Here is a 23,506-nt window from a genome sequence, read left to right on the forward strand (position 1 = left end):
AGACCTTATCATGTTTGCACCACTCTGAAAAGTAGAGTACTTCCCAGGGTTGGTAGAGTACTTCCCAGGGTTGGTAGAGTACTTCCCAGGGTTGGTAGAGTACTTCTCAGGGTTGGTAGAGTACTTCTCAGGGTTGGTGAAGTGTGTGCAGAGATGACACGTTACTGAACTCCTCGCTCTGGAGTTTGGACTCTCTTGTTCCCCTGAAGGATTGCATCTGCCTTGGTCACTTTTCTCGTTGGTATGATAAACACCTGACAAACACGGGTGACTTGCAGACCAGGGGATACAGTCCAGAAGGTATGAACACATGGAGGCAGGAGCAGGACGTGGGTGGGCACCTTGTGTTCTCAGAAAGGAATCAGAGAAAGATGAGTGTTGGCACTTAACCACCCCTTTTTATTCAACCAGGGAACTCAGTCTATCATAGAACCACCCCTATTTAGGGTAGGTCCTCTATCTCAGTTGGTTTAATCTGAAAAGTCCCTCAAAGGCACACCCAGAGGTTTGTTCTCTTGGTTTTGAATTTTCAGTCAGCTACAGAAGGACCTTGAATTCGGGATGAGTGAGACAGGAGAGAGTTAACAAAAGTTACCAGGGAGAGTTTACCTTTAGCTTTGAACCAGGAAGGTAAATCTAACTGAATTCATTGTCATGAATGTATCCTTTAGCTTTGTGGCTAGTCTAGGGTTCCCACCTTCTCTTGTGATTCATTTTTAATTCAGCAGTGACAAGCAGTTTGAGGACTGATGACACCTGAGCATTGGAAAGCTTTAGGTTGTCTCTTTGAGAATCTGCTTCTTCTCCCAATCCCCTAACTCTTTGCCTACCTTAATAAAAGAGCTGAGAAGTGGTAATACCTCCATCAAAGCAGTGTCCTCTACATGGAAGGCATCTGCCCTCGTTTGCTTTTTGTTTTTGTGATAACATATTGAGCAACACCAAGCTGGGGAGGAAGCAGTTTATTTGGCTTCTACTTCCAAGCCACAATCCATCACCTAGTGAAGTCTGTGCAGGGTGTCCTGGAGCAGAAACCAAGGAGGAACACTGCTTGCTGCTTTGCTCTCTGGCTCATGATTAGCCAGTGTGTCTGTAGAGCCCTGGCCCACCTGCACTGGGATGTTACCACTCGAAGTATGCTGAGCCCTCCCTCATCAATCATTAACCAAGATCGTTCCTCGTAGACTGGCACAGGCCATTCTGCTCTCAGCAATTCCCTAATTGAGAATCCCTCAAATAATTCTTGTCATACTGACATGTTCCCCATCCCCCGTTCCGTAGAAATGGAGTCAATCTTCCTATTGGCCCATTATAAGTGGATTGAGGGTTTTGTGGATATCTATTGAAATCCAGAGGTCAAACAGTTAAAAACTAAAGCCACCTGAATAATCAATCGGTCCAATGACATTTCTGAAGTATGTGTTATATGTATTTGCCTTGTGTATGTCCATCTGTAAGAAGAGAATGTATCCTAGGTGCCTGTTGAATGTTTACTGGAAGTGATCATAAACATGAATCCATCCACAAAATAATGAGGTTCTGTGGACGAGACACTTTTAACATGATCTACTAAAACAAGTACCCCATGACTTCAATTCCTCTGCAACAGACACTGCCTCTTCCAAGTTGAGACTCCAGCCTTCTTGGCCACAAAGCCATCTTAACAGTAGTGACAGTGGTGGAAAAACACTTGTTTGAGAAGTGCTTAGGCAGCTCTTTGTATGCCAGGACGTCTTCCAAATGCTTTGCAAATACCACCATGAGAATTTTCCCCTTAGCCAGGAAAAGATCATTAAGGAAGCCTGGGGTGAAGTGTATCTCTTCCCCCAACTAAATATTAAATGTCACATTGGCAATATCTAAGTGTAAATTTTGAGAACTGAGATTCCGTTTTTCTAATGTTTTTGTAAGATTTATTTTATGTGTGTTTATGTGGGGCTCAGTATATATGTGTGTGTACCAGGAGCCTACAGAGGCTAGAAGAGAATGTTGGACTCCCTGGAACTGGAGTTACAAGTGGTTGAGAGCCACGTGTGTACTGGAAACAGAACATGAGCCCTCTGCAAGAGCAGTCAGTGCTCTTAATCTCTGAGCATCTCTCCAGCCCAGCGACTTCCTTCCCAACTCCCTCCCTCCATCCTTCTTTTTTCTCTTTTTCCTTTTTCCTACCAGACTACAAATGTGAATGTGCCATTGATACTGCTTGAAAGGCTTACTCTTACCACCTTCTGTGGGAATATAAATAATAATTCCTCAGAGGCAATTTTGGCAACTTTATTTTCAAAACTCTAAATATGAGTGTTTCTTGATCAAGTGCTCACCTGTAGAGGTGGGGATAACTTACAATACTCAAATAGTTACAACATCGATTTCATTTCAGCTCTTTGCAACAATGTGAAAGCAATCTAACTCGTAAAAAAAAGCGATTAATTATATAAATTGTGATGATGTATGGAGTGCATTACACTGTAGCTTTCAAGTTAATAGCATGGACTCTGGCCCCAGACTGCCTGTCTTGGAAGCCCTGCTATGCTTCTAAAAAGTGTTATGATTTCAGAACTCTTAACCTTCCAGCTTGATTCCATCAGCTGCAAAAATTGTCTCAGAAGCCAATTGAGATAGCATATTTAAAACATTACAAACAGCACCTGGCACATAGTGAGTATTATCTAAGCATTTTGTAGCTATTGGAAAATAGAAAGATACTAAATTACATTATTAAGTTATTAAATTAAATTATTAAGTTACATTAAATGACAAGGACAGCAATTGTCCTTTCGTGTCACAGCAATGAAGTGATGCCCTGCATGACCCAGTTTTGATGATATTCACTAGTTAGGGACATGTAGATCTGCATATAAACATACATGAAGAAAAATATCAAGATACTTTTCCAAAATTATTTACATGTCTCCAATTAAATTGAGGGGTTGGCGCTCCAAATTCATTACCTAGTATTCCTGAAATGAATCCTGCTTTTGAAATAAGAAAAAAAGTTTTTTCTTAAGTAAAAACTCCTCTCTTCACCAGCTAGTTAGGTCCATCTGGAAACTTGAGAAGTCTTCCCTGTTTTAACGTTTAACCCTGAGTCTGGAAGGGAGCAGTGAAAGCCTTCCTGTGTAAAAAGTACATCTCCGCGATCGTTTGACTCAAGTACACTGATTTTAACTGGCCAGCAAAAGTTCCCATTTGTGTAAATGAAATTTTCTGCCTGGAGAGCTGAAGAATCCTGATCCTAAGTCTGTTATCTCCAATTAAAACTGCTTCCCGAGATATCAGACAACAGAATGCTGCCCCAGCTGCAGGAACAGTGTGTGCAGTGTGACAAGAAGACAGCCCAGGTAGCTCAGGGAACCCAGAGAAAAGGACTTAAGAATCTGCTGGGACAGCTCTCCACGGGAGAAGGCAGTGTGTGTGGAAAGGCCAGGGCCTCCTCTCTAAACCAATAAAATCCTCTTCTTGCAACCTGCATAGCCCAAGGAAGACACATTTCTGAGCCCGAGCTGCACATACTTGGTAACTGGCCTGCAGCACACGCATCTGGGCTAGACTACCCATGGACTCTCTGCAGAGCCCTGTGCAGAGAGCGCTGCTGGTCTCGCAGCCTGCACACTGCCTGTGTCCCTGCTAGTTCCCTGCCTTCAGTCCCAGCAGGCCCTGCGAGGAGTCTCTCACTGCTCAAGCGTGCCAAGAAAGGAGCCTAGGAGACTGGCCAGTTGATTTTACCTAAGAAACTACAAACTCTGGGCAAAGGGGCAGATTGTTTTTACTGTGTTTGAGGCCAGAAGCGGCTCCTTTTAAAGAAGAAAAGATTTGTTGTGTGGAAGTAGGTCTCTAATGTGAGAGCCTGCTGTCCAAGGCATAGAAATTTCTAAAATGTGGTGGGTCACAACTTCGCAGAATATTATCTAGAGTTTAAATAAATTTTGACTAGAACTGGCTGTGTCTTGCTGAGAAAGGGAATCGCTAATTTGCCCAAGCTCTCCCTATTTACTCTCTATCTCAGACTACCCTTGAACTTGAGTAGCTAGGATTTACAGGTTTATGCTATCAAGAAAAGGTATTTTATTATATTTTTCCAGCACAGGTTATTATCTGCCATGTTTATATTTCATAGACATTGGTTAAGTTAATAAATCATAAAAAGAAATATTATAATTGCTTCTGTGTTAGTTCTGTTTCAGTCACAAACAATGCCCAACATTGCAGTGCCCTCTCAAAGTTCATTTCTTCCTCATATTGTGTGGCAGGCAATCTGAGGTTCTTACACACCTCACTCTGAAGCTCTCAGCCACTCTCTGAGATAAGTCCAAAGGTATGCTAACCTGGACTATACCAACTCACAACTCAGAAATGTCTCTTGCCAATGCCAGTGTGTCATGTTGTAAAGTCAACTATTTATAGCATACAAAAATTGGCAAATGCTACAAATCAAAATAATTTCGGGAGTTGACTTATCAATATACCACTGGTTTGTATGTCAAAGAGGAAAAACAAAAGAGCTGCACAAAACCACAATATCTCTTCAGGTAACGAAAGTCCCATAGCCAAGGATAACAATGGGGCAGGACTCTATAGGAGGTACTGCAGGTCATGTGACAAAAGCCCCACACCAGAGCTCAGTGTTTGAAGAACTGTAATTGACCAAAGCCCAAAGAGAGACATGTGGCAAAGGGTCCAGTGGTTTCTGCATGTGTTTCATATTATTCTTACAAAAAAGAGCACTCTGGTGTGTCCAGCACTGTTAGAAGCATCTCCCGTGCCTGCCACCTACCATCCCGGTCATACTGTTTTGTTATACTTACCGTCACTGTCCTTGTGTTGAAGATGAGTCTGAAGTTTACACTGGATTCCCTAGTCACTCTCAGAGAGTTGCTTAGGGGTGGATGGTGTTTTAGCACTCTTGGCATCTCCATCTGCAAGGAACTGAAGAAGCCAGGTTTGAGCAATTGGGAGCTGACCTCTAGTGACCTCAGCTGGTCCACGAGAATTATGCAGTTAGGGTAGTCCTTTGGCACAACCTTTATTACAACCGCTCCTTCTGCACAAGAGCAATTCCTAGTGCAATCTGCCAACATCCAATGCTTCCAGCAGCTCTGAGGACACAAAGCTTCTAGGAGAGAATCTGGGCAGAGCATCTCAGCATCTGCTATAGTTAGAAATGTACTCATGATCACATATAGAAAAATGCTGGGAGTCAAAGTCTGGTCCATCTGACTTTAAAGCCTGTCTTTTAAACTCTGGTGATGTGTTGGTCCCTGACACCCCATCAATCTGATTCAGTTGCTACTATTTGATAGAATAATAACTTTGTGATGTGTTTTTATGATGTAAAAATGAGAAATTTCAGAACACTTGGGTTTGAATTGTTGCAGAAAGGGAAGAAAATATGACTATGCATTAACCAGCTTTTGCTGTATACTTATGTGTGCAGGTTGAGTGATAAAGATAGGAGAGCCAGAGTAAGGGTCTATCTACAAGTCACAGTCAGATTCATAGTAACCCTGGTGAGCTTTTGTAATGTATGAGAAATGGGAGGGCTTGTGGGAAGCTAGCATCCCTCTGTAGGGCTGTCTCACACATGCTTCTGGAAGGGAAGCTCATCACCCAAGGATGCAGAATCTTCCTGGGTCACAGCCAGGGTTGGCAGCTGCCAACTATAACTGGATAAGCCCTTACAACAGAGAAAACACCCTAGCAAGAATTAAACCCAACTTCTGTTTGTACCTCGGTGACTGAAGAATGGAGTTAAAGGAAGAATGTGGGTGTGGGGTGAGCAGGCAATTAATACAGCAAAATGTAGTTAGGAGACAATTCGTCTCCATGAAACCCAGCTAGGCTTGCTCACTGCCACTTGCTAAAACCAGCCCCACTCCTGCTACAGAGACTGGGAGACAGAGCTCTGTCTTCAGATGTTGGATAACTGTAAACCTCTACTGTGACCTTGGATTTCCTCAAGCTAGTACTTTAAGTGGGAGAGGGGCTCATCATAGGGATACGATGCAACTGTGTTAGTCCACGTCCTACAGACCAAGGCTAAGGCCTAATGGAAAAGAGGTTCCAGAGAGCATTACTAGAGTTTGGGCAAGAAGAGAATCTTTGTCACAGCCAAATTAGCAATGAATATGGATATGATTCAGTATTGATTGTGAACTGGAGGGGATCTGTGATTACCTAGTAGACCAGCCTCCAGGAAGATGCTAGAGAGATGCTCTTAATCAGGCTAATCATAGTGAGAAGAACCAACCTAATAGTGGCTCGCACAGTATCCCTGGGTTGTGTCCTAGACTGTACAAAAAGGTGGAAATGGACTAGAAAGATGGTGTAGTGGGTAAAGATGCTTGCTTTGCAAGCCTGAGAACCTGAGTTCAAGCCCCAGAACCCACAGAAAGGAGGAAAGAATAGGGTCTACAAAATTGTCCTCTCACCTCCATATGTACCACTGTGGCACATATGCTATATGTGCAAGTGCACACACACACACACACATATATATGCTCACAACCACTATATATGTATATGTATATATATGCATATATTTTTTAATTTAAAAAGAAAGCTAGCTTAGTAGAGGTAGTCACTGGTCTCTGCATCCTTACTACGGATGCAGTATGACCAACTGCTTTAAACTTTTGCCATCTTGACCTTCCCACAACAATTGATTGTACCTTCAAACTGAGAGCCAAAACAAAGTTTCTTCTTTAAGAGGTGTTAGGGTTTTTCTGCTTGTCTTTTAGTCACAGAAATGAGAAAGTAGCTAAGACAACAGAAAAAGTTTGTATACTACAGTTCCAGATTTAAAAGTCCTCCCTGGATCTACACACAGCTCAGAATCAGATTTACAGTAAACATGGTAAGATTTGTTAACTGTCCCAAGCCACAGCAGCTTCTCCCAAAACCTAGAGCCCCCCACCCTCTCTGATGGGTTATCACACATAAGCAAGCATTTCACACTCAAACACAAACATCCCATATAGGCAAGCAACGAGGGAAAGAGGAGGTGGGACTCTTTTTCTCTACTTCAGATTCAAACAGCGTGCCTCTTTCCAGGGAGACCTTGGTTATTCCAAGCATGCCCTGAGCCAAGAAATTCATCAGAGTGTCTGTGGCTACCTCATTGTAACACTCTCCTTCACTTTCAGAAACCATCTCAAATTAGAAAACAAGTATCCAGGAAACCCAAGTGCCTGTGATTCGACATTATAAACAGCCTTTAGAACTAACTGTACCTTTCTCCCTCCAAGGATGCCCAGAGGAGAACACACACCGTGGATTCGCACATTCAGTGCACAGGCAGAAAGTTCACAACACTGCTCTGTGGTCCTGAATACAGAACACCTCTGCTAGCGCAGGCTAGATTCAAACGTTTTAAGCAAACCAGATCAATAAGTAATACTGTTTAATCAGATATGGCTTATAAACATGCTCAGGAAGCTATCCTATGAAAGCAACAAACATAAACCCTTATAATACGACACTTTCTCTGCTGCCAAATTCTGCAAGTGGGCAAAGCTTAGGGCAAAACTTCATAGATCTCTATCTTATAAAATAGATGTTTATCAAATATCAGACAGTTGTTAGCTGGGTGGAAGATACTCAGCCTCCAACACAGACACAAAGAGACTAAATCTGGAGGAAAATTGATGTTTGCAGCTCACTTATTGCTCTGACATTTAAAACCCTGAATGAGGACAAAACTCTTTGTCTACTCCTAATAACATTTTGAAAATTTGTGTGTGGGAGGTATTTTGTATGTGTTTGTGTTGGGTGGGTGCACTTGTGCACGTGGGTGTGCACACATAAATGCACAGAGAAGCCAGACGTTGACGCTGGTTGACTTCCTTAATCGCTCCCAACTGATTTTTTCATGACAGGGTCTTTCACTGAACCTGGAGTTCATCAATTAAGCTAGGCTAGCTGGCCAGGAATCCTCCTATCTCTGGATCCCTTGTACTGGGATTACAGAACAATGTCACTGAGCCTGGCTTTTTCTGTAGGTGTTGAGTTCAAGCTTGTATAGAAAGCTTCTTTACCTACTGAGTTGTTGCCAAACTTCACCATAGCTTTTTCTAAGTATGTAACAGTACCCAGTCAATAAATCTTTATGATTTAATGTAATAATATACATTACATAGACATGATAAATTTTGAGGTTGGAATGTAAGAAATCAGGAAATTTAATGTGTCTGTAGCCGTATGAATTTGACTCCATCTCCCAAACCTCTAAATATATTGATTACACAGAGGAAGATCTTTGTAGCCCAGTAGACTTCCATTCATTTGGAAAAATGAAGAAACATGAGTTCTTTTTTTTCTTTTTTCCTCTTTTTTTAGTGCTAAATACTCTTTATTTGATATATAATATCAAATAGACCAGAGTAAGTGCCTTTCAGTGGTAAAAGGCAACATCCTTTGACTTAGGGAATTATAACTAAAATGACATCATCAAGTCAAGAATAGACAGTTACTTCCTGATGTTTAGCCATTGCCTGTAACAGACCAGTAAATATAAACCAAAACACAAGTGTGTCTTCTCATTTCTGAGACAGTGACAGGTTTTTTCCCAGTGTTTAAACAGTCATATGCCCAGTTATATAAATTTAAGTATAAAACCATTCAATTGGTTTGAGGTGATACCTCCATTTTTGTGGAAAGTATAACTTTAATAATTAAGTCCACTCCTATATTGAGAAATGGAGAGCAGTGTTAGTATTTATGCAACTGGAACTGTTATTTTTAAAAAGATCATATCTACTTTACTATAAGTCAGGATTGTCCAACAAAAACATTATTAGCCATTCAGGATCTGAATTTTGGTGTAAGAATTAAATTATGGTACACACTAAAAGTCATGAGACATTTATTTTGTAATAACTAAGGCAGCAAAATTACTCATTAGTAGCTTTTTAAAGATAAGCTATTAGGTCCATCTTCTTAATTCCAGCAAAGATCGTTTTTGTTCCAGGGATGCACTTTTTGGGATTCTCCAAATACTCCATCAGAATTCCCTCTGCCCGGGTGATACCTTTGTTCTTGTTGGCATCTGTGTAGGAGAATCCAGCAGCCTGACCTGTCTTCCTCCCAAACAGACCGTGGGGATTTGGTCCCCATGCTTGTCTCTCTTTTCCACAGCATGGCACTGGGCATACTTCTGAACAAAAATCTTCTTGCCCTTCTCAGCATCGCCCGTTTTTAATTCACTCCCAGGTGGTCAGCACCACAATCGCTGGGACCAGAAGACTGATGTCCCACTCTCTCAGAAACATGAGTTCTAAGGATAACAGTGAATATAAAACTCCACTCTTTAGAATCGTCTCTCATTTTATTGCTGTGCTTCCAAATGAGAACCTGCTTCTTTTTGTTTCCTGAGATCCTGGAAACAGTTCTGATATTTTTGATTGTGAGCCTAGCCTTTAATGGCTGGGACATTTCTCCAGGGCCCGGCAAAAGTTTTTTCCCTATTTTTTAATTTAAATTAGAAACAAGCTTGTTTTATATGTCAATCACAGTTCCCTCTCTCTTCCCTTCTACCCTGTCCCCCCCCCAGCCTCCTATCCCATCCCCTTCCTGCTCTCCAGGGAGGGTGAGGCCTTCCGTGGGGGATCTTCAAAGTCTGTCATATCATTTGGAGCAGGGCCTAGGGCCTCCCCCATGTGTCTAAGCTGAGAGAACATCCCTCCATGTGGAATGGGCTTCCAAAGTCCATTTAGATGCCAAGGATAAATACTGATCCACTACTAAAGGCCTCACAGATTACACAGGCCTCCTAACTGACACCCATGTTCAGGTGGTCTGGGTCAGTCCTATGCTGGTTTCCCAGCTATCAGTCTGGAGCCCATGAGCTCCTCCCTTGTTCAGGTCAGCTGTTTCTGTGGGTTTTTTCCAGCCTGGTCTTGACCCATTTGCTCATTACTCCTCCCTCTCTGCAACTGGATTCCAGGAGTTCAGCTCAGTGCTTAGTTGTGGGTGTCTGCTTCTGTTTCCATCAGCTACTGGATGAAGGCTCTAGGATGGCATATAAGGCATCATCAATCTCATTATCAGGAAAGGGCATTTAAGGTAGCCTCTCCACTATTACTTAGATTGTTAGTTGGTGTCATCCTTGTAGATCTCTGGCTGGCAAAAGTTCTTAAGGAGAAAATTTACCCCCAAATGGTGGTGTCACTAAGACACAACAATAAAGAGATGAATGATCCCTTTGCAATGCAGACTCACTGTGCACTTTCTCTTGGTTGTGCTGGTATACCTTCTGGGGTTGGAATATATAGCAAAGAACAAGTCAACAAAGATGTCTTCCAGCAGATACTACTGAGGAATCTTCCCTTTGGATTTCTCATTGCAGACAGAAGTTTCTGTCCCACCTGGTCCTGCAGCTGCTTAGTCCCAAATTAGCACACAGATGCTTGTAATAATTCTAAACTGTTTGGCCGATGGTTCAGGCTTCTTGTTGGCTAGCTCTCTCTTAATTATTAAGTCATTTCTGTTCATCTGTGTATCTCTGCATGGTCTTTGCTTACTAGTGATGCCTGGATTTCCTGCTTCCTCGGCAGCTACTTGCCATCTCCCTGACTCCAGCTAACTACCTTTCTCTATCCCTGTTTGGATTTCCTGCTGGCTAAATCCTGCCTGTCCATTGGCCCAAACAGCTTTATTCATCAACCAATTAGAGAAACATATATTCACAGCATACAGAAGGACATTCCCCATCACCTCGTCATTGGGTGTTTAGGTACCTGGAAGTGAAGGAACCAAATGTGAGTTAAAACCATCCAATATTTATTAAGGAAACACCTGCATTTAAAGGATTCTGGCCTTTAAAACGGTATCTCATACAATGCCCACACCATCCAAGAGTAAGTAGAATTCTCATTTTATTCAGGAGGTCAAACTTTGTATAAACACATAAACAGCCAATAGTTGACAGCATCTACAAAATGGGATAGTTTCCTTAAGCACTGCCCTGTATTCATTAAGAGCCCAATGGGCAAAATATTATTTCTTTTTTTAAATGCAATTTTCATATAATTTTAATATTCTTCAGCTAATTAAAAAATAACAAAATTTACATCTCAGCACAAAACACCCTTAATAGTGAAAACAATTACATACAAAAAGAGCAAAAAAGCAATATTGAAGCTGTTACTATATCTAATGAAAAATATGCTATAGAGTATTAGTAAGAAAATATGTCACTATAAAGTTCTTTTGTTTAAGACTAAGACACGCTAGATGGAACATGAACCATAGAGAGTACATTAACCACCAGTTTATTACAGGGCGGGAGAGTGAGGAGAGACAAGAAGAGACAAAGAGGGTGAGAGAAGAGAGAAGGGAGAGGAGAGTCGGGAGGGGCGATCATCCAGCGGTGCTCACTTAAAGGGGAAGCTTGCGCATGCGTACTGAGTCCTTATGCAGCAGCTCCACAAGGAGTGACACAGGGATAATGTGGCCACACCACTGTTCGGGCCCCACCTGTTGTCAGGGGACGGGGTCAGCGCGGTGTTTAGTTTCAACAATCTCACCTCTTATTATTATTAAAACGGTGGGGAGTTGGGCGTGGCAAGTTAGGAAATAAGCAAATTAAGGAGTTCTTAAGACTGCTTCCTGCTGACCTGGGGGGCGTTGAACATCTTTGGGGTGTCTGAGAAAGCTGGGGTGATGCCACATCCTAGGTAGCTGGTTATTTCAATGAAGTCCAGGCTGTAGGGAACTCCGGCATCTCTGTAGACCCAGTGGCAGTGAATTGGTAGATGAAAAAAGTGTGTTGTTGGTTCGAGAGAAGGATCCCCGAGTCTCTTGCAGCTGCCACGGGGAAAGCCTCCCGGGTTTCACGGCATCCATGTTGTTCTTTTGTTTAAGAATGTTTATTACAGGTGGGGAGAGCGAGAGCAAGCTAGAGTGAACGAAAGAGAGAGAGAGAGAGAGAGAGAGAGAGAGAGAGAGAGAGAGAGAGAGAGAGAGAGAGAGAGAGAGAGAGAGAGGAGACACAAAGAGGGTAAGAGAAGAGATAAGAGTTCAAAATATTATTTCAATGATCATTTTTCCTGTTGACGTAATTCGGGCATAGGTGGCTTTCTTGGGAGTCACTTAGCAAAGAGCAGGGCCAGAATTTAACCCCTTCAAACCCTGCTTTCTTTCCACTATCCTATGTTGCTTCCACCCAGCATCTGGCCTGCGTATTTTAAAGAAGATGCAGTGTCTCCCTTTATATTTAATAAGACAAATATAAGAGAAAATTCACAGGACTAAGAGATATCATTTTGAGGTTTTGTCTTTTTACTGAAAGGATACGAGAGGCATTGTGCTGGTCGAAGAGAATGGGTTTGGGGCTTTCGAGAAGGCACAGGAAGGTCGGCCACTGCCTGAGGGACAATGGTTCTACTCAGTCTGCTAGGACAAAGAGTCTTGTACCCACAGCTCCAGGAAGGAAAAACCTCAGCACAGGGCGTAAGCGGCAGTTCCTTCTTCCCAACAAGAAGCACAGTAGTGAGAGCCTTCAGATATGGACTCGGAACCCCTGGTCCTTACCCCACCATCCTTACTGTATTGACCTCCTCTCCAGAAGATACTGATCTGCCTCGAAGGCAGAAACCAGAGAGGAGACCCTGCATCAGCCACACTGGTCCCACATCCGGTTTCTCAGACCCTCTGTCCCCTGGTGGGCCTTCACCTAGGTTCCACTGACCGGTGGTGTGGGTGTTGGCCGTCTCAGGGGACACCGTGGCTGCAAAGCAGGGCTGGCTGGACACACTTTGCCCCTGCAGAACTGCAGGAGGTTTGGTGGTATGGGGGTCAGACACAGGGTAGGCTTTGGCCTTGGTTAGGATGCTGTTGGCGGTTGGGAACCTAGAGTAAGTGCACTCGGGAAAAGGAGGCGAGCTTCGCTGGGGTGGAATACCGTCCAGGCATTTATCTTTGTCCGTTAACATGTTTGTGGCTCCTTCTTCATTCTGCATCCCCCCCCCCGCCCCCGCTCCCACCCCACCTCCACCCCGACAATGAACCTTTGGGCTAAGTACTGTCATCTCAGTTGACTCGCTAGTTTTGTTTTTTATCCCTCACAAATGAAATAAAGATTAATGAAATAACGAGATGAGGTCACTCTACGTGGGTATCAACTAGTGAGGCCATTGACTCCGGTGGCCGGGAACATTTGCTGCTTCAGAGAATAGCGTGCTCAGGGGCTCAGGGAAGGACTGCCGGCCTGGGTACTGGAACCCAACCACCCACGTTACCCCGAAGGCCAAACAAGAGGACTCAGAGCCGGCTAATGGCTCCTGGGTTTGGGAGCCCCGTGGCTTTGAAGTAACCCCACGGAGCCCTGTGTAACCGCAGCTCAGGCTTTCCTTCCTTCTCTCCGCAGAGCCAGCTCTCCCAGGCGCTGAACGGATTGTCAGACAGGGCCAAAGAAGCCAAGGAGTTCCTGGTGCAACTCCGCAGCATGGTGCAACAGATCCAGGTACCGGGTGGGGGGGTGCGGGGGTGAAGGGAGTCGGGGTGGGGGTGCGGGGGGCGGGCAGCGCAGGCTGACCGCAACCAAAGCCGGATGACACCCTCTGACTTGATGTGTTCTGAGGAAATCCCTCTTTCTTTCTGCCCTGTCCCTGCTACGCAGACAGACATACACAGAGGTTACCCTCATATGGGCTGTTTCTTGAGGTAGCTCTTTTGTCCACAAGGCAGGGTTGCCTGACTCAGGTGCTTCCTGCCTTCCACTCTGAGGCCCTGAGTCGGCTACCACATTGCATTTAGAGAGAGGCACGTTTCTTTGCGAACCGAGTTTCTAAGGTTCTATAGGTCCCCAAGCCCCGTTTCGCTTAACATTAATCATTTCCTTTCTTCTTCTTTCTCTCTCCCTCCCTTCTCCCTCTCTTTTTTCCTTTCTCCCTGTTCTATCATAATGTTTCTTTCATCTCAGACACTTAGGTATTTTCTAGCCTGAGTCCCCTGCTGACTATACTTTAGATTGCTTTATTAGGACACAGTGACCAGCAGGTCAGTCAGCACTTGAGAATGCATAAATTTCCCACTGTAGCCAAAGGGGAGAAACAGTAAAACACATGAGACAACAAAATAATGACCCTTCTGCACCATTTGCCATTCTTACATGTTTTGAGGTTTGCCTCACAGAAATAGCCTTAACTCTGCCCTCCGGTAAATTGGCTTTCTGAGGGACTAACCTGTGTCAAAGCAGAAATGGATTTCTAATGTAAGCCAGCCTTTCACAGTGCAGCACACCGGTTCCGTTGCCTTCTCCCCTTTTTGTATGCATGCCCGTGTTCAAACTGTTGGTTCCCCAGCAGTTCTGTACACTTCCTTCTGTTTTCCAAAGCAACAGCATTTGTCAATCAGCCCTTTCTTTGCATTTGCTGGCACAAACGTTGCAGCCCAGGCTTGCCCCCGCCTTGCCTTTCTGTCAGAGCAAAGTGTTCTTTCCATGAGAAAACAGCAGCAGAGTCTTCAAGGGAAGGCTCCCTCCCACCATCGCTCCACACAGGGCACAGCAAGCCCTTAAATGATTCCTCAAGGACGTTCTCCGAGAATTCAAGATGGTTGCCAGGAGAGCAGAAATTAGCATCCATAGGAGCTGCTGTTCCATCTAATTCGATCTCAGACAAAGACCCTGTGCTTGAAGAAAGCTGCTGAATTAAATCAAAGACCTTTAATATGTGCCTATAATTCAGAACTGCTAAGAACTATATGGTTAAAGTCAAGGAAAAACTACCACAGCCAGCATTCAACTTAAATATCAGGGGACTACACTTTCTTCATTCTGTAGCTTTCTCCCTTTCTTCAGGAAGCTACGAGAAAATGTTACCAATATGAGTTGTTCTCTACTATTGCCTTTCTTCATGCAGGGACACCTGCTCTTGGCCATTGTCCTTAGACTGTATGCTACCATTGGATGGCAACATTGTATCATTGTATAATGTGGGGGACTTTTGTCATCCCCTCTTCTTTCTTCTGTTAAATTTAGTAACCCTTTCTCTCCTGACCCGACTCTACTCTCTTCCTCCTAGACACCACTGCAGAACTGAGCACATGTAGTGGACTTGTATACCACCCTACAAGCCAAAAACTTATTATGCTTATTATAATTCAATAAGCAGAGAAGATTTCTTTTGACAAAAATTAATTTAAGTAACACATACCTACCTTTTTCCTTATAGATTTAATGCAAAACACTCGCACTACAGAATACAGCTTACCAGTGATTTGGAAATAGTGTGCTCTATGGACAGGGTTCCTTCCCGTCTCTTCAGTAGGAAGGACTGAGATACTCTGCTTTCTCTGAGTACCCAAGCTCCCCGTACATGTGTCTGAGAAGTGTGCTTTCTCAATTCAGGAAAACAGTGTGGAGTTTGAGGCCTGCCTGGTGGCCCAGTGTGATGCTCTCATTGACGCCCTAAATCGAAGGAAGGCGCAGCTGTTGGCCCGGGTCAACAAGGAACATGAGCACAAGCTGAAGGTGAGTGGCCCCTTGGGGACAGTGGGAAGCAACAGTCCAGCCTCCCAGGGCAATGGTGGGCAGTCACAGGAGGACACCATTCCTCACCCGTGTGGTCTGGCCAGACAGGCGCAGGCACATTCTTCATTATCCATTTACTCTTCCTGTTTCTTAACCAAAATGTGCTGGGTTAGTTCTCTGGGCCAGGATCTGTTCTGGGGGGTGCAAACAACACTCTCAGGAGTAAGCAGGGCATTCAAGGAAAATAAATCATAAGCTAGTTTTTTTTTTAAGACAAGAAGAGGGGATAGTGAATCCTAGGAACAGGATTGAAAGCTTAGATGCAGATGGCCACACATAGGCAAAAACATGTTCTTGAGTAGGTAAATCAAGTATATGTTTTTAAAATAAAATTTGTTTACAAACTTTTCAATCTAAACTTTGGCCTCTACATAGTAAAAGCAATGCATTATGAGTCTGGGGTCCCATTGACAGGACTGGTCATAGAGACGTGTGATAACCTGCCTGTCACCCACTCGCAACAAGATGGGGAGAGGGAGCAGGAGGAGTCCAGCGTTGAGCAGTCACCTAAGGGCCACACACATGGCCAACAGACCTCAGGCCTGGTGAGGAGGAGAGTGTACATGACAGCCTGCGGTGAAAGTAGGAGAAGCAAGCTCCAATCAAGGCTGTCTGCTGATGCCAGGAGATATATGGACCACTTTAGGGGACCTAGTGGCAGGTCAATGGCCCAGTGACAAATATTACCCAGCAGGTCAGTTACCTAACCAGACCTTCAAGATCAAGAGAATTCCCATTTCTAAAATCAGGTTCCAGTAAGTGAACCAAGGAAGTTTCAATAATGAAGAAGAGGATGAGCACGGTGTCAAGGCCCCAGCTGCAGCCTGCCCTCCATGTCCCCCTCTCCATGTCCCCCTCTCCATGTCCCCCCTCTCCATGTCCCCCATCTCCATGTCCCCCCTCTCCATGTCCCCCCTCTCCATGTCCCCCCTCTCCATGTCCCTGCTCCCCATGTCCCCCCTCTCCATGTCCCCCTGAAAGACCCCAGAGGAGTGTTTTCTCTTCAGGAAGACCCTTCCCAAGGATCAGCCGAGACCACGGATTGGATGCAAACTGCAAGAGGCTTTATTGCTCACACACGGGTACCCGGGCGTCTTGGTCTCTCGGGAACCAAGCGCCCCGAGCAAGAAAACGGGGCCCTTTTTATAGCAACAAGCGTGGTACAGAAGCGAAGTGCACGGTTAGAGTCCCTATTGGTTAGTTTAAATGAGGCGAGGGGTGAGCTTTAGAACAGCCGACTCGGGTACAAGGAAGTCAGATAAGGCTGACTAGGCTCAATCTAGGATACACAGTGGTCGGGACATTCTCGGAGCTACCCGCCCTCATCACCAGGTGGCTAACCATAGATATCCTGTTTGGTAATTACCCTGGCACCAGGGCCCCTGACCTGAGTCCGAACTTCCTCAGCACCAGGTGGCCAACTACAGATATCCTGGTTGGTAATCACTCTGGCGCCAGGGCCCTTAGCCTGAATCTGAACTCATGGTTACTTTTTAGACAGATGTTTCTTGCGGTTGGGGTCTTTCACCCCCTCTCCATGTCCCTGCTCTCCATGTCCCCCCTCTCCATGTCCTCCCTCCATGTCCCCCCTCTCCATGTCCCCCCTCCATGTCCCCTCCTCCATGTCCCCCCCTCCATGTCCCCCCTCTCCATGTCCCCCCTCCATGTCCCCCCTCTCCATGTCCCCCCTCTCCATGTCCCTGCTCCCCATGTCCCCCTCTCCATGTCCCCCCTCCATGTCCCCCTCTCCATGTCCCCCCTCTCCATGTCCCCCTCTCCATGTCCCCCCTCTCCATGTCCCTGCTCCCCATGTCCCCCTCTCCATGTCCCCCTCTCCATGTCCCCCCTCTCCATGTCCCCCTCTCCATGTCCCCCTCCATGTCCCCCTCTCCATGTCCCCCTCTCCATGTCCCTGCTCCCCATGTCCCCCCTCTCCATGTCCCCCTCCATGTCCCCCCTCTCCATGTCCCCCTCTCCATGTCCCCCTCCACGTCCCCCTCTCCATGTCCCCCCTCTCCATGTCCCCCTCTCCATGTCCCCCCTCCATGTCCCCCTCTCCATGTCCCTGCTCCCCATGTCCCCCCTCTCCATGTCCCTGCTCTCCATGTCCCTGCTCCCCATGTCCCTGCTCTCCATGTCCCCCCTCTCCATGTCCCCCTCTCCATGTCCCCCCTCTCCATGTCCCCCCTCTCCATGTCCCCCCTCTCCATGTCCCCCCTCTCCATGTCCCCCCTCTCCATGTCCCTGCTCCCCATGTCCCTGCTCTCCATGTCCCCCCTCTCCATGTCCCCACTCTCCATGTCCCCCTCTCCATGTCCCTGCTCTCCATGTCCCTGCTCCCCATGTCCCTGCTCTCCATGTCCCTGCTCTCCATGTCCCCCTCTCCATGTCCCCACTCTCCATGTCCCCCCTCTCCATGTCCCTGCTCTCCATGTCCCTGCTCTCCATGTCCCTGCTCCCCATGTCCCTGCTCTCCATGTCCCCCTCTCCATGTCCCCCCTCTCCATGTCCCCCCTCTCCATGTCCCCCCTCTCCATGTCCCTGTTCCCCATGTCCCTGCTCTCCATGTCCCCCCTCTCCATGTCCCCACTCTCCATGTCCCCCTACCTCTTGCCATCTGCAGCTCCTCAAAGAGTGTTCAGAGCTACATAGACGCTGCTTTCCTGACCTAAGTCAGCACCGCAGCATGGTGGGGATGAAAACCTTTCTCCCTGCCTTCTGACTTGGATTGTCACTCAGGGGACACTGTAGAATTGAGGCAAGCAGCAGGCTGTGCTGTGGCAAGGTCCATCCAAACAGGAAGGGCTCATGAGAGCTGACCCCCAGCCCGTGCTCGCTGATACCATACCTCTTTGGCATCTGCAGACAGCTACAGCACAATGCAGTCAAGGAGCCAGATATTCCTGGGGAAAGAAAACTGCAGACATGGAAACAGCATATACACCTAGGATTGGGATGGGGGCAGGAATCAGTGGCGGTAGTGTTGAAGAACCTGTGGGTTTGGGTAGCAAACCAAGCCTGGTAACCTCAATGCTCATTTGAGAGCAGCCACACACACCCATGGCGGTCAGTCTAGCGAGAAGGCTCTTGCCATGTTCGTCTCAGGATGAACTCCTAAGGAATGCCAAAGAAACCCCTTCCACAAGGAACCTTTGAACAGAAGCTGAGGGGAATAAGGCTTGGCTCTCCCAGGGGTGCACCTTCTATGGCCTGTGTATGGCAGTCTGCAGAGTCCCAGATGATGGAGTCCCTCCTACACGCCCCTCTCCTGGTCACCGTCTGCATCCTGAGCATCGTCTCCTCTTGTGGTGTCTAGTTATTAGCCTGTGAATTCCTTAAAGGGACACTGAGCTGTGACTCATGGCAGCATGTGTACTAACTCCTTAAATGTGAGGAGAAACTGAGGGAAATCAGAGACAAGCTGTTCTGAAAGTGTCACTGTGTGGGCATCTGTGTTACAGGCTTACCTAACAGTGTGGGAAAAGGCTTGACTCTATAAACATTTCTCTCAGAGTCAGGTTAGATCTGAGTGACCTTTCTTTTTTGAGAGTCACTTTTCTCTGAAGTAAAATCTCAGCCTGCTACAGAACACCATTCTGCAGCTGTTGTACAGAACACAGAAGAGCATCCTTGCCTTTGATCCTAGCAGTAGTGAAAGTCTGAAGAGATATTCTTCATGGAGACAGTGTAGGGGTTATATGATAGGGATCACCTCAACAGTTTTCACAGCAGCCCTGTGGGGTCACTATCACTATTATTCATACTCTAGAGAGGAGGGAATGATAACAACATGAATTCAGAACTGGCCCCCAGGAGCCAAGGAACCACAGAGCCCAGGATCTGAACAAAAGCTCCCCACTGCTCTTGGTAGAAGTTCCGTCCAGAGACCAGGCGTTTCTCCTCAGCCAGCCAGTAGCTAATGTATGCCTGTGAGGGTTGAGTGTGAGAATGGGTACGGAGGAGGGAGGGACACAGTGGTGACTCAGGAAGAGCCTTGACTAATGGAAGCAATAAACGTTACCTACAAATGGCTCCAGCACAAGTGAACCGCAGCCTTCTGGGAACGAAGTGGTCAGTGCCGTAGACATTGTTAGGACAAGATCACTGGCAACTCTAATCGTCACAGAGCACCTCATGGGAGAGCTGGCGTCATAGCTGCCTACTCTGGAGGAGGTGTGTGCTAACGGCCACTGCATTCCTACCTGTAGGAGGAAAGATGATGGTGATTTTGGGCCAGTCAGTCAGTCCCCAAGACGATAGAGAATTTCTAATAACAAAGCAGCTGCCCCCTGCTCTGTTTTCACTAAATGACTGTCACTGTAACCTTCCTATAACAATCCTCAGAATATCCTGTGCATTTTGGGGATTGCACGTGTGTGTGTGTGTGTGTGTGTGTGTGCGTGTGTGTGTGTGCATGTGTGTTGCTGAGGACTGAACCTAAGGCCTCATACACACTAGGCAATCACTCTACCACTGGTCTACACTGCCACACTCCCTCCTTTTAAAAAATCTGAGACAGAGTCTTGCTGATTGCCTGGGCTGCCCTTAAAGACATACTAGCATAAGTGAGCCTTGAACCTGTGACCCTTCTTCTGCCTCAGCTTCCAGAATAGCTGTGTTCACAGTCTGTGTCACAAGACCTTGCTTCAAAACAGCATCTGAGTCACATAGAGATGAGCAGAACAAAGCTGTGGATGCCTTTGGAGCATGAGCTGGGAAGCTGGAGTTGCTCCCCGGCCCCCCTGAGAACTAGCACAAGTGTTTCAGCACCTACCTGTGAAACTCCAACTTTTCCTCAATGGAGTGTCTTCTTATCAACATTGCAAACACTGGCACACAGCTGTGCATACAGTGACAGGCGTGTGAGGCTGTGTAGTCACTGTAGAGGTGACAATAGTTGCTCTGCAGGGGAGAAACAGAGGTCAGCAATCTCTATGGAAGAGGGAATCAAGGACTGGGAAAGTGCCATTGATCCATGTCACATCAGCAAGCAGCAGAGGACATCACAGGCCCCTGTGACCCTTACTTGGTGCCATCTCTGTAGGGTGGGGCTGAGAATGTCACCCATGGCCTGCATAGCAGGCTGATGCTCAGGAATGGCGTCTATCATACCCATGGGCCCCCATGCCCTCCTGCTGCCTGCTGTCCTCATCTTCCCCATGACAGCCCTTGTCAAGGAGAGCTGTGCTGCAGGCCACACAGATGCCACAGGGCCACTGGGCAGAGGACACTGATGCCCTCATTTCACCCTGCATAGACTTTGGAGGGCGATGAAAAGAGACAGGTGGCCGATTGTTGCCCTCAGCAGCAAAGCTGTTCTATCTTCTGTCTCTACGATTCATCTCTGTCATTTTCAGCCAATTGTATCTGTTGCCACTTCTAAAGACAACCACCGGGGCCACTGCTGCCATGGCTACCGACACCAGCCTCCACAGATCTTCTTTTGTCCCTGCCTGTTCCCTTTCTCGTTGTTTTCGTCGATATGGAGGGAACACTGCCCATTTAAGGACATCCTCACCAAGCACAACACTTTCTCCTTTGTCGGCTGTGTGGCAGTAATCTCGTGTTCTTCTGTTGCCAAAGGCTGTTCTTGGCTGACAAAGTGTCGATGTATGTGTGCGTGCCTGTATGCATGCCTGTGTGGGTGCGTGCGTGCGTGCGTGCGTGCGTGCGTGCGTGTGTGTGTGTGTGTGTGTGTGTGTGTGTGTGTGTGTGTGTGTGTGAAGCCCGTGTGTATTTACGGGTCTTAGCACCCTGCTCATGCTCTCCTCTGAGAGTTCTGCCAGTCTGAGGAGATGAAAGGGTTCTGGTGAGACAAGATGGAGTCGGGTGGGGTAAACCTAGATTCCTTGTTACAGAGACTAGAGTGGGGTACATTGTCACCACATCTCTAACTCTGGGGAATTCTGTAGCCCGCTTTCTTTTCTCTGCATGTGAGCTGGAATGCAGATACAAAGAGTACTGTTCTCCCCTCATGGGCTGTGGTAAAGGCATCTGTCTTGTACTCAATATGAGAAATTATATATGCTCAGTGTATTACCCGGTCTGAGACATTGTGAAGGACTTAAGACTGTGTTCAGTATGGAGTACTGGAAAGGACTTAGCACAGTACCCAAGTTTTAACTTCTGCCTCCGTTACTGGAAGAACAAATGGAATTGTAGCCTCATTCATCACACTGAAGAAATGTTCCTAAGAACTTATTTTTCCATACACACTGTTCATAGAGTTAACCACACACCGCTATTCTCTTTGAACATACAGGGTTCTTTTTCTAGTCGCCTGTGGTCATAACTGATCATTCTATGAGGTATTTTACTAATTTCACTGTTATTTAAAATGCTTTATAAAAATCAGAATGCCAAAAGGCTCAGTTGAGAGATATGCAAGTGCAGCCATATTTTGGGCTGATTTGAAATGTGAATCGAAGTTAGGGCTATTCTGCGGTTTGAAAAAGTGCAAGGAGCTGTTCATCTATTTTCAGGATGTGATGAACAGAAGTAAATGACAGAAAGATATTAGAGAAAAATATCTTTGAGCTTCCAAGAGATAGTTCTAGTTCATGTGTGGAATTAGTTGAACAATGTCCTGATGGTCAACAGAGGAAGCCAGATGCTATGTTTTCTCCTTCCCAGGTCCTGTTCTGCCCAGTAGGGCCCCAAACTGTCCCCACTGTTCCTGACACCCTCACAGGGAATCTGTGACAACATTAAAATGTGCCATTAACACAGTCTGTATCTTTATTTTACAAAAATGACATATTTCCATTTTCTTTTGAGACATTTAAAGTATTACCTGTGAGTTAATTTTCTCTATAATACTTCCAAAACTTAAATTCATTCTAAAAGCATCTTAAATATATTCTCCCTTTCTCCAGCATTTTAAGATGATCCAGGTGCAATAGTACATGCCGATATATAGTTTCTTGTTACCTTCCAACAGTAAGATCCCTTGGAATTAGTAAGCATGGTTGCCTACAATTATTTGAAGGGTGGGATCTAATCTTTAATATGCTTATATAATTGGTGAATTTGACATATCAAAATACTACTCAGCAAAACTGTAAAGATAAAGCTTACTGGGTTATAGGATTCAATATTTGTGAAGAGTTCCCATATGTCCACCATGGTTATGTAGTATGCCTCCTTCTGGAGTCTGCTGTATAACTGGGTTTTGTTGGAATAGTTACCAGCATTTCCATCATGGTATTCGCTGTTTTTTTTACCATGCTGTGTTTCTATTATTATTATTATTATTATTATTATTATTATTATTATTATTATTATTATTATTGGGGGGGGTAAAACAGGGTTTCTCTGTGGCTTTGGAGCCTGTCCTGGAACTCACTCTGTAGACCAGGCTGGCCTCCTGAGTGCTAGGATTGAAGGCGTGTGCCACCACCACCCAGATCTCATTATTTTTTAAAACAATTCATTATATAGCCATGCCATAAGCAGGAAAACCTCCATCACAGAGTGCTACTAGCTCATAAAACAGCTGAATCGGGCTATCTGCCCATTGTTTCCCAGCAGGCAGAGGGCCCTTAGATTAAGGGAGAAAGAGGAGAAATATACTCACACTCACAAGGAAATGTTTAAGTAAATAGGTACAGTCACTGTCAGCAAGGAAAGGTGGTTCATCCCAGCCAAGCTCCAGCCCGGTCTGGCAAACACAATAAAGTGAACACAGGGAATTAGACTGGATGCTGGGATGAAGGCCTGTGTGAAAACTAAGCACCTGAAACCATTCAAAACCTTGACCTGCCCAAGTTGAAAGGTGTCAACACTAATAATGTAATCACTGTTATTACTGATGTAAGCCATCATCAATGCAGAATTTCTTCCAGAGTTTCACTGGGTGAGTCCTATGGTTCTCTGCTTCCCACCATATATGAATAAAGCTGAAAAGGTCTGTGTCAATAGAGTTCCCAGTGACCCCCCCCCAGAATCACAGGACACAGCCCGGGTTCCTCCACAAAT

General features: G+C 45.8%; 1 protein-coding gene, 1 long non-coding RNA gene and 1 pseudogene across 12 annotated transcripts in view; 1 reads left to right on the top strand and 2 right to left on the bottom strand.

The window, feature by feature from the left end:
* Positions 1-23,506, top strand: part of Trim9 (tripartite motif containing 9) — a 104,194-nt gene that overhangs the window by 44,047 nt on the left and 36,641 nt on the right. For all 10 annotated transcript variants that reach the window (XM_021228812.2, XM_021228814.2, XM_021228815.2 and 7 more), the window contains exons 2-3: positions 13,364-13,459; positions 15,347-15,469. In XM_021228812.2, coding sequence (XP_021084471.1) covers positions 13,364-13,459; positions 15,347-15,469 — 219 coding nt within the window. The remainder of the gene's footprint in view (positions 1-13,363; positions 13,460-15,346; positions 15,470-23,506) is intronic.
* Positions 8,844-9,321, bottom strand: LOC106021358 (annotated as a pseudogene).
* Positions 10,044-14,449, bottom strand: LOC121139347. Of its 2 annotated transcripts, XR_005876300.1 has the most exons (3): positions 14,181-14,449; positions 11,613-11,893; positions 10,044-10,733 (listed from the first exon to the last, which is right to left on the bottom strand). It is a non-coding gene; the product is annotated as an uncharacterized LOC121139347 (long non-coding RNA). The 2 variants fall into 2 exon arrangements; XR_005876299.1 differs by lacking the exon at positions 10,044-10,733 and having other exon boundaries at positions 10,855-11,893.

This window comes from Mesocricetus auratus, unplaced genomic scaffold, assembly GCF_017639785.1.
Source record: "Mesocricetus auratus isolate SY011 unplaced genomic scaffold, BCM_Maur_2.0 Super-Scaffold_15014, whole genome shotgun sequence".
In the NCBI taxonomy this organism is placed as follows: domain Eukaryota; kingdom Metazoa; phylum Chordata; class Mammalia; order Rodentia; family Cricetidae; genus Mesocricetus; species Mesocricetus auratus.